General features: G+C 40.8%; 2 protein-coding genes across 2 annotated transcripts in view; one reads left to right on the top strand and one right to left on the bottom strand.

Moving 5' to 3' along the window:
• The window catches only part of LOC148087518 (granzyme A-like), a 2,493-nt gene extending 691 nt beyond the window's left edge, over positions 1-1,802 (top strand). Inside the window, exons 3-5 of the mRNA XM_087789074.1 lie at positions 90-234; positions 1,309-1,581; positions 1,641-1,802. Coding sequence (XP_087645200.1) covers positions 90-234; positions 1,309-1,581; positions 1,641-1,778 — 556 coding nt within the window. The 3' untranslated portion in view covers positions 1,779-1,802. The remainder of the gene's footprint in view (positions 1-89; positions 235-1,308; positions 1,582-1,640) is intronic.
• A 3,294-nt stretch (positions 1,803-5,096) lies between these two features.
• Positions 5,097-7,011, bottom strand: LOC148087517 (granzyme A-like). Its single transcript, XM_087789112.1, has 5 exons — positions 6,961-7,011; positions 6,759-6,900; positions 6,481-6,625; positions 5,341-5,616; positions 5,097-5,267 (listed from the first exon to the last, which is right to left on the bottom strand). The coding sequence occupies exons 1-5, from the start codon at positions 7,004-7,006 to the stop codon at positions 5,118-5,120; spliced, it is 759 nt and encodes a 252-aa protein (XP_087645238.1). The 5' UTR covers positions 7,007-7,011; the 3' UTR covers positions 5,097-5,117.
• Between the last annotated feature and the right edge of the window lie 3,564 nt (positions 7,012-10,575).

The following is a 10,575-nucleotide window of genomic DNA, read 5'->3' as shown; positions in this document are numbered from 1 at the left end:
AGATATTTGTGCAGTTATTTAAAAAACAGTCAAACACTTGTTAGGTTTTTTCATTACATTAATTCTTTTGTAAACTTTTGTTCTGGCAGCATTAAACAGGTGATTTTGGGGGGTCACTCTATCAGGAGCGCGGACGAGGAGAAGAAGTCCAGGCAGTACAGAAACGTGACCCGCTGGGTTCCTCACCCCTGTTACGACGAGGATTTTTTGCTCAACGACCTCATGTTGCTGGAGGTGAGACGACCACAGGGAACATGAAAGTACACATAAAGGTTTGAGCGACAAGTAACTTCCAGGCTGAAAATCTACGTGAACTATTTATTTCAAACGTTATTTTCCATATGTTCTAGAAATATTTCTCTTTTCTTTTTTTTTTTACTTTACTTTTACTATCATTGTTCCATTTCAAAAAACCGCTAGTTTTGTTTGATTTTTATTGGGTAATATTTTGGTTAATTTAGTTTATATATTAAGTTTATTTTACGTTTTTACTTTTTAGAAATATGTTTTCTGACATCGGACAAATGCACCCTGTTTCACCGAGAAACCCAGGTATGACTGAACTACACAAAAAGTGCAGTAAAATAAACGTTTTTATTTTATTTATTAAATAATCCACTTAAAAAATTACTAAATTACTGGTAAAAAAAAAAAACCAAACCCAAATGACTATAAATGCATCGATTGGAAACTAAATTAAATATTTTGACATATTGAAAAATGGTACCTCATAAATATAAAAACGTTGAGAATGAACAAATTACAAATTTTGGAGTTCAAAAACTTTACAGACAACTTGACAATTTACAGAAAGATATTAATGCACAGCAGGAAATTAAATTAATTATTAGTTATTATTAATATTATTATCATTTAAAAAAAAAATTGACATATAAAAAATGGCACCTCATGTATAATTACCTTATGAATATACAAACAGAAAAAACAAGGTTGAGAATGACCTTGAAGAAATGAAGTTAATTTTTATAAAAACCCTAGATTATTATAAACGCACAGGAAAAAGCTGTTAAATTTCACAATTTTACTGCCATGATTCAATTTTTAAAATTTTAACATCCTAAAAAAATCTATTTTTTAAAGTATTTAAAAACAACTTTGGCATTTAAAAAAAATGCACCTAATATTTAATTGCTTTCATAAACCTAAAAACTGAGTTAACTAGAAAAAATGCACAGCAGGATATCCCCCCAAACACCCACCAAAAAAGTTCAAGAATTTACCGGAGAATTAAAAGTTTTAGAAATCTTCATCTTCCTCATGAAAAACACTTGTTGATGTTTCTTGCAGCTGGACAGACCAGTGAGGAGGACCAGGGCGGTTGAGTGGTTCGATTTGGAGGAAGCCATGGTCAAGCCCGTGACCTGCAGCGAGTGCATGACGGCCGGTTGGGGAAGAGCCTGCTATCAAGCCGAGGTGGGTTCTCCGATGCTGAGGGCCACCTCGCTGACCGTGTTCCTCCGGAAGACCTGCAATCAGGTCTACAACAACAGGCCCTTTATCCCCCAAGGCACGCTCTGTGCCGGGTCACATCCGGGCGACGTCCTGCAGAGTCCTTGGAAGGTGAGTCGCCTTCGCTGCTCGTTGCTGCCCTGAGCTTCACAAGCGTTTGTTCCCTGCAGGGCGACTCTGGAGGTCCGCTGGTGTGCGACGAGGCTCTGGTCGGGGTCACCTCTTTTGGGGCCCCTGACAAACCCTCCGTGTTCATGTACCTCACCAACAAACGACTCAAGTGGATCAGAGAGACGACCAACTCTTGAACACACAGTTAATAAATTCACACTGACGAGCATCAGTGTCTTTTTCATCACAACTTGAGCACTTTGATTCAATCATTTGTATATATTGAGTTTGAATTAGTTTTTATTAAATAATTTAATTCAATCATTTGTATATTTAAAGGTTGAATTAGTTGTTGTTAAATAATTTTATTCAATCATTTGTATATTTAAAGGTTGAATTAGTTTTTGTTAAATCATTTAATTCAATCATTTGTATATTAAAAGGTTGAATTTTTTTTTTTTAAATAACTTAATTCAATCATTTGTATATTTAAAGGTTGAATTAGTTGTTGTTAAATAATTTAATTCAATCATTTGTATATTTAAAGGTTGAATTATTTTTTTTAAAATAACTTAATTCAATCATTTGTATATTTAAAGGTTGAATTAGTTGTTGTTAAATAATTTAATTCAATCATTTGTATATTTAAATGTTGAATTAATTTTTATTAAATAACTTAATTCAATCATTTGTATATTTAAAGGTTGAATTAGTTGTTATTAGATAATTGTATTGAATAATTTGTACATTTAAAGGTTGAATTAGTTTTTATTTAATAATTGAATTTAATCATTTGTATATTTAAAGGTTGAATTAGTTTGTATTTAATAATTTAGTTTAATAATTTATTTATTTAAAGGTTGAATTCGTTTTTTAAAAATAATTTAATTCAATTATTTGTATATTAAAAGGTTGAATTCGTTTTTGTTTAATAAATTAATTGAATCATTTGTATATTAAAAGGTTGAATTAGTTTTTATTTAATAATTTAATTAAATTATTTGTATACTGAAAGGTTTAGGTTATTATTATTTGTTCATTTAATTAATTCTTATTAATCATTTAATTAAAACATTTGAATAGTATTTTCGTTCAACATATAGCTTTATATTCGAATTACAGTACAATTAAAACAATAAAATATACATTTTATAAAGTCATATAAAGGTTAGTATAATAGTCTAAGAATTTGGAAATTCTATGCATTAAATAAGTGTCACATCTAGAACATTTATTTATATAGTTTTATATTCGAAAATTTTGATTTTATTTTGATTATTTGAAACTACCAATGCATTCACAAAGAAAAGTTTGAATTTTATCAAAAAGTTAATAGAAAATAGATAAAAAAAAAACACGATTAATTCTCAACAAAACTTCATACTATAAAAGGAAAGTTAGACGTTACAGATTTTAACTTTCAGAATGAGAAATAATAAATGATCACTTTAAAAGTTTCATTATCTGAGAACATCATTTCATCTCAGTCATATTCTTGAGAAACTAAGGTTTGTCAGGTTCTGAAACATGACTTTGATGAGTCAAAATGACATTTTCAGACACAGAACACAGAGCTCGATTTAAAACCCCAAGAGATATCTATTCTATAACTGGGTTCCACGAATGCATGCGACGCCCTCTACCGGCTGTTACCTCTCGAGGTTGTCGCTGAAGAAAATAAAAAGATGCACTCGCCACCCAGCAAGGGGCAGTAGGTGACCTCTATAACAGGCCCTGTTTTCCTTTAGCAAGCCGGTATTCGAGCTCAGGGAGGCTGTCTGCTGGGCCACATGTGTAGAGGGCGCATTCGTGGCACCCAGTTATAAAATACATATCACTTGGGGTTTTTAAATCGAGCTCTGTGTTTTGTATCTGAAAATCTCAGTTTGACTCATGTTGGCAGGATGTTTCAGACCCTGACAATCTCAGTTTCTCAAGAATATGAGTGAGATGAAAAGATGTTCTAACGCCCTTTACCGGTTGTCTTTCTGACTTCCTTTACCCTCCTCAAGTAGCAAGCGAGCGCTCGTAATGGACACAGAAGGTGAAGGACGCGCTTGTTCTGCGTTAAAGTGGGGGGGGGGGTGGATAAAAAGAGGTCAGAACCTTCGGACAGAAGGCGGCGTTGAACCGGAGTGTAACAGATGACTCTTCAACACCAAAATGAAATGGCCACCACCCATCACCAAAGCTAGAAGCAGCGCCACCTTGTAGGACAGCTTGTCCAGCGGGGCCTGGTCTCGTGGTTCATATAAAAGGTCCCGTGAGCGCCCCCCGGAGCACAAACCCGAGATCCCAATGCGGCGGCATATGGCGTCTCGATGGTGGCCTGGAGACTCCATGCTCTGCACGTAGAAAACGCTTCACCAGAGGGTGGCTCGGAACTGAGAAACGGCCGAAACCCCGGTGGAAAGGCTGCGATGGCTGAAGCTGAAGTGTGCGTCCATCCTGGTCTGCAGGAAGAGCAGAACCTCAGCTATGGGGCAAGACTCCGGGGGAAAGGTCTGCCCAGCCTCGTGTGAAAACATGCTCTAGTTTTGACGCTTACTGTCTGCTGGTTGGACGGGGCTGGTGGGCTCTCCAAGGTGCTCACCCCATAACCGATCAGTGTGAAGGACGACGAAGGTCCCAAGGGACGTGTGCTTTCAGTAGGGGAACCTACCACCAAGATCAGTCCCAGAACCTGGAGCCTCACCCTCCGGAGAAACGGGAAGAAGGGGAGTTGTTGTGGGAAGGCGTAGAGAAGCCCGAGTCGGCCGGACTGGGTGTGCCAGGGCGTCCCACCCCGAGAGGTGGGATGCATGAGGAGGGAACATTGGATCAGTTCTCAGTTTCATGTTCCAGAACCTGCAGGGATGAAGTTAGCTGGTGAAATGTTGACGTCGAAAAGATCATAATCACACTGGTTTTTAGAACGTTTCCTTTCCTCACAAACACACTTTTACACTTGTGTGTAAATATAAACAAAGTGACGTCAGTGAGGAGGAACATCAACTGAAGTTTTGCTATGAAAAAGTTACAAATCCAAACAGGAGAGGCAAAAAAGACAAGAAAACTGAAACGTAATTGAAAAAAGTAAAAAAAAAAGGTGTTCAAAATTAAAGCCTTTTTTTACCCTAAACATTTGACATCTGTAACTTTTAAAAGTTGATTTTATTTTTAAAAAATTATAATTAAAAATGTATAAAAAATGTATTTAATATTTTGTGAGAGTCTTCATTCTTAACCCTTATGTTATCTCAAGATCAAGGTGAACCAAAGGTCCAAAAACCAATATGTTCTTCGGGTCAACTTGACCCTGAGTTAAGACAAGGGTTAAGAATGAAGACTCTCACAAAATATGAAATACATTTTTTATACATTTTTAATTGTAATTAAAAAAAAAAAAAAAATCAACTTTTACAGATTGTTACAGATGTCAAATGTTTAGGGGAAAAAAGGTGTTAATTTTGATGGTGAAAAGAGAAAAAGGTCAAGGGGTCATTGTTTGGAGTAATTCATAGACAGCAACGCAATTGTGTGTAAATTGTCACAATTTATTTCTTTGTCGTCTTCATGATCCATACAAGTTGCTTCTTGGAGAGAAAACTATAAACTCCTGGTCTCTTCAAGACGCCACATTTCTCTCCAAAAGAAGTGACACCGACCAGAGCGTTGTTGCACAACAGTGGCCCGCCAGAGTCGCCCTGCGTGGGGAACAAACCTGGAGTTAAAATCGGCGACGGTTCAGAAAAAACTGCTTCAATCATCTCAACTTACGCTACATGTGTCGTGACGCTCCTTTCCAACAGAGCCGGCACAGATCATGTCACTGTTTATCACTGGGTGACGGTTGTAATACTCTTGAGAGTCGCACGTCTTCCTGTCGATCACTGTCACGTTGGTGGACATCAGCACGTCAGAGCCTCTTGAGACCGTATTGCTGGTTTTTCCCCAACCAGCCACCAGGCATTTGGCGCCGGCTTCAGGGTCTCTGGTGGTTTTTCCCAAAGTGAGCCAACTCACCCACTTCGTCTTCTTCACTGCTTTGTTGAGCTGAGAAATATATATATTTTTAAATCTTTAACTCTAAAGATATTGATGCAACATTAGTGATAATCGTGAACTAAAAACCTAAACAGGAAAATAAACCTAAATCATTTGGACGTAGGAGACTGTAATACACGTTTGTACCACAAGGGTGTCAAACCCTATCAAGCAAGAGGCCAAAATGTAGAAAATAAGAACCAAAAATGAATCTTTCAACGCTGATTGAAGACAAAATAGATTGTTGGACGACATAATATCGCTGGCCCTGAACTTACCATACATTGTGAAGGGTCTGGTTTCTTGTTAAACTAAATTAAATTACATTTTTATTCAAAAATGCAAGGATGTAAGTACATTTTATTTGCAAGGACTAATCTCATCATAGTTTAAATAACAGCTAATAATAGAGGAAAACAGGTCCCGAGCGTTTTCTTAAGTGGTGAAGAAAAGCTTCCTTTTAACAGGCAGAAACTTCAAGCAGAACCAGACTTAGTGTGAATGACCTCCTGCTGAATTCATTTAACTTCTAGTTCCTTCTAGTTTAAATTCTGAAAGTCAAGTTTAAAAAAGAAAAAAAAAACAAGGACAGCAAAATAAATGTATTAAAAATGTATCGTATAGTGTTCTACCTCTTCGAGCTCTGCCCCCTACAGGCTGACGCTATAGGTTGCTTGAACTCGTAGAACCAAGTTTGTTTTTTTTTTACCCCCAGAAAAACTTGAAGAATTGAATGTTTGTTAACAGAGAATACAAACGTACAGGGAAATCCAAAGTATTAGTACTCAGACCATGTTGGGGGTAATTTAATATAATATATATAATATTATACCTTTTATTCTGTGGTTCTGCTTTCATTTAAACTTTTCTTACCTTCAGCAACATGAGGTCGTTGACTTTGGTTTCTTGGTTGTAGCAGGGGTGAATCTCCTGGCGGGAAACTTTCCGGACCTGCCTGAAGTTCTTCTCCTGCTTCTCTGACTTGATGGAGTGAAGTCCCAGAGTGACTTTTTTAACACTGAAAATAATCATTTTATTCAAACATTTGATCACAGATAGACACAAGGAAAACTTTCTTTTCTGAGAAAAAAAAGGATCTTAACATGTTGTTTTTTTAACAAGTTCTATCCAGTATTAAATGTTCATCTCACCCAGCACAGTGAGCTGCAGTCAAAACCCATTTTGAGTTGATGAGCGTTCCTCCACATGTTGGTCCGTGGTCCTCCAGCAGAGCGATGAAGGGGAGCGAGTGACGTGTCGCTTCTTTCCCTCCGATGATTTCAGCTGCATGACCTGAAGGGAAGGAAAAGATTGGAATGTCTCACCCTCGACATCTGAAGGAGTCTCACTCACTGAAGACCAGGACACAAGAGAGGAGAGCACCGGTGGAGAACAACATGCTCTTCTTGCTGTGAAAGACACTGAAACCCACCGTTGTTCTTAAACATGTGAAGGATGTGGTCTGACAAGAGAAACTCATGAGTCAGCAGAGAGGCGTGAGAGAATTTGGCTGAAGACGGCTGAGGTGAACGCAGATGACGTTCAGCAGCAGAAGTTTCTCAGTAAAGCGAGCTCTGAGTCACGTAGGTGATGGATGGAAGCTCCGTTGTGAAGGCTTGTGGTTCATCATCATCATCATCACCATCACCATCATCATCATCATCATCATCATCATCATCATCATCATCATCATCATCATCATCATCATCATCATCATCATCATCATCATCACCGTCATCATCATTATCATCATCATCATCATCATCATCATCATCATCATCATCATCATCATCAACATCATCATCCTCATCATCATCATCATCATCATCATCATCATCCTCATTATCATCATCATCATCATCATAATCACCATCATCATCATCATCATCATCATCATCCTCATCATCATCATCATCATCATCATCATCATCATCATCACCGTCATCATCATCATCATCATCATCATCATCATCCTCATTATCATCATCATCATCATCATAATCACCATCATCATCATCATCATCATCATCATCCTCATCATCATCATCATCATCATCATCATCATCATCATCATCATCACCGTCATCATCATTATCATCATCATCATCATCATCATCATCATCATCATCATCATCATCATCATCATCATCATCATCATCCTCATTATCATCATCATCATCATCATAATCACCATCATCATCATCATCATCATCATCATCATCATCATCATCATCATCATCATCATCATCATCATCCTCATTATCATTATCATCATCATCATCATCATCTTCATCATCATCATCATCATCATCATCATCCTCATTATCATCATCATCATCATCATCATCCTCATTATCATCATCATCATCATCATCATCATCACCGTCATCATCATCATCATCATCATCATCATCATCATCACCGTCATCATCATCATCATCATCATCATCATCATCATCATCATCATCCTCATTATCATCATCATCATCATCATCATCATCATCATCATCATCATCATCATCATCATCATCATCATCATCTTCATCATCATCATCATCCTCATCATCATGTTGTTCTTAAACATGCGAAGGATGTGGTCTGACAAGAGAAACTCATGAGTCAGCAGAGAGGCGTAAGAGAATTTGGCTGAAGACGCTGATGACAGTAAAACAGGAAGTGGAAATGAGCCGCTCGGACCTGAGTCGACTCGTGGTATTATATTTGTCCAAACAAATGCACCTTTAGTTGTACCAGGTATTAAAAACACAAGAGAGGGAAGAAAACATGGTATTTACTGACATTTACATGATTATATAAGAAACTTGGATAAAGACAATCGGGTTCATTTTCTAAAAGATTATACTATTTCTAACTAAACTAGAAAATTACTACTTCAATGATGGATGAATTTGATCTAAAAGTTGAATTATTATATGATTAAAATATGTTTAAAATGTAATTATATATTTTCATTTCGTGTACATGACAAAATCTAGACTTATAATATATACAATTATAATATACACAAATAAACAATTAAAAAAGGTAAATTTGTTGAAAATGGCGTGTATTTGTAGAGAGACAAAAACCCCTGAGTTATCTATCATAACCTCAGGTTCTACGAGTTGGTGCGAAGCCCTCCAACGGCTTCGCTATTGGTTTACCCCGAGGCACCGCCTCGTCTCTGAGAAAGCTTAATGAGCTCGCCACCCAGCAGGGGGCAGTCCACTTCCTATAAAGGCGGGAAGCACCCGCCGCACTTTCTCCAACTGAAAACTCAGCGAGAAGGGCGGCCGCTGGGCGACGAGGTTGGAGGGCTTCGCACCAACTCGTAGAACCTGAGGTTATGATAGATAACTCAGGGGTTCTACGTCATTGGTGCTCCGCCCTCCAACGGCTTCGCTATTGGTTTACCCAAAAGGCGAAGCCTGACGGGATAAATGTACCCCCAGCTGGACGCCGCTCCTGGAGCAGCATCGCTAGGGCCCCGCTGGCCCAGGGTCCAAACCCACTTGAGCCGTGGGCCCTGAGGGGGGCACAGCAGCGCTCAAAACAGTATGAGCTACTGAACCCGCCGTTACGTCGAGGAGATAGGCCTTAGCGAAGGTAGACATGGACGCCCAAGAGGCAGCTGAGCAGATATCCTCTGCTGCCACACCCCGCAACAGAGCCACTGAGGCTGCCACAAAGCTCACTTGCTCTCTTCGTGGTTGTTAGTGCCAGAAGGAGCGATACCTTGAAAGACAAGATATCCAGTGGGACTTGGTCAAGAGGCTCGAAGGTCGGGCCTGTGAGAGAGTCCAGTACCAACTGGAGATCCCACTGAGGGCTGGAAGGCCTTGCAGGAGGTCGAAGCCTGCAGGCACCCCGCAGGAAACGCGCCACCAAGGGGTGGGCGCGAACCGAAGCACCCTCAAAACCGACATGCCTCGTCGCTATGGCTGATGCGAACACTCTCAGTGTCGCCACAGTCCGCCCGTTATCCAGCAAATGTTGCAGGAAAGACAGGATAGCGGAGACCAAACAAGAGCTGGTCTGAACACCAGCGGGAGAAAATCCTCCACTTTGAGGCATAAAGCCTGCGTGTTGACGGGGCCCGGGCGTTCTCCAGCGTGTGGAGAACGTCCGGATCCAAAGTCCCGATCAGCTCGTCCCGTGCAGGAGCCACACCTTGAGAGGCCGGCCCAGCACCGGGGGCGCTGTCAGAGTCCCCCTCGCCTGACACAGGGCAGCGGGGCCCAAAGGGATGGCCCACGGGGCCCCGACCGCCATGCGCACCAGCTCTGGGAACCAGAGTGTCCCCGGGGAGTCTGGTGCCACTAGAATTAACCTCAGCCCCCCCCCGCCTCGTCCTCTGAATCAAGGGGAGAAGGAGCCGCGGAGGAGGGAAGGCGAACAGCAGACCGACCGGCCACCTCGAATGGGCTAAAGCGTCCACGCCTAGTGGGGGGCAATCCGAAGCCCTGAGGGAGAACCAAAGAGGGCATTTGAAGTTCTCCTTGCTGGCGAAGAGGTCTGCAACCGGGTGACCGAATCGAGACCAGATCTCGCTTGCCACTGCCTCGGACAGACCCCATTCGTCCTGGACGGCCCCCCTCGACAGTCTGTCCGCTACTGCATTCAGCTCGCCCGGTACGTGCTGGGCTCTGAGCGAAAGCAGGTGACAGTCCGCCCACAGCCAAATCTTCCTTGCCACACTCAGAAGGGCTGGGGATCTGACTCCACCTTGGCGATTTACGTACGCCACGGCGGTGGAGCTGTCTGATAGTACTAGGATGTTGGACCGTGACAGTTGGGGAGAGAGGTGAAGCAGGACATTGTGAATCGCCTTCAGCTCTAGCCAGTTTATGTGTCCGAGCACCGGACTGCTCCAGACCCCACTGGCGTAGGCCTGACCCGAGGTGCCTCCCCAACCTGTCAGAGAAGCGTCTGTAAACACTTGAGTGTAACGAAGGACGCAACCCAATG

The sequence above is a fragment of the Callionymus lyra genome, chromosome 1 (genome assembly GCF_982586985.1).
Source record: "Callionymus lyra chromosome 1, fCalLyr1.hap1.1, whole genome shotgun sequence".
Taxonomy (NCBI): Eukaryota; Metazoa; Chordata; class Actinopteri; order Syngnathiformes; family Callionymidae; genus Callionymus; species Callionymus lyra.
The sequence above is the reverse complement of the archived record's forward strand: the minus strand, read 5'-3'. Positions and strand labels throughout refer to the sequence as shown.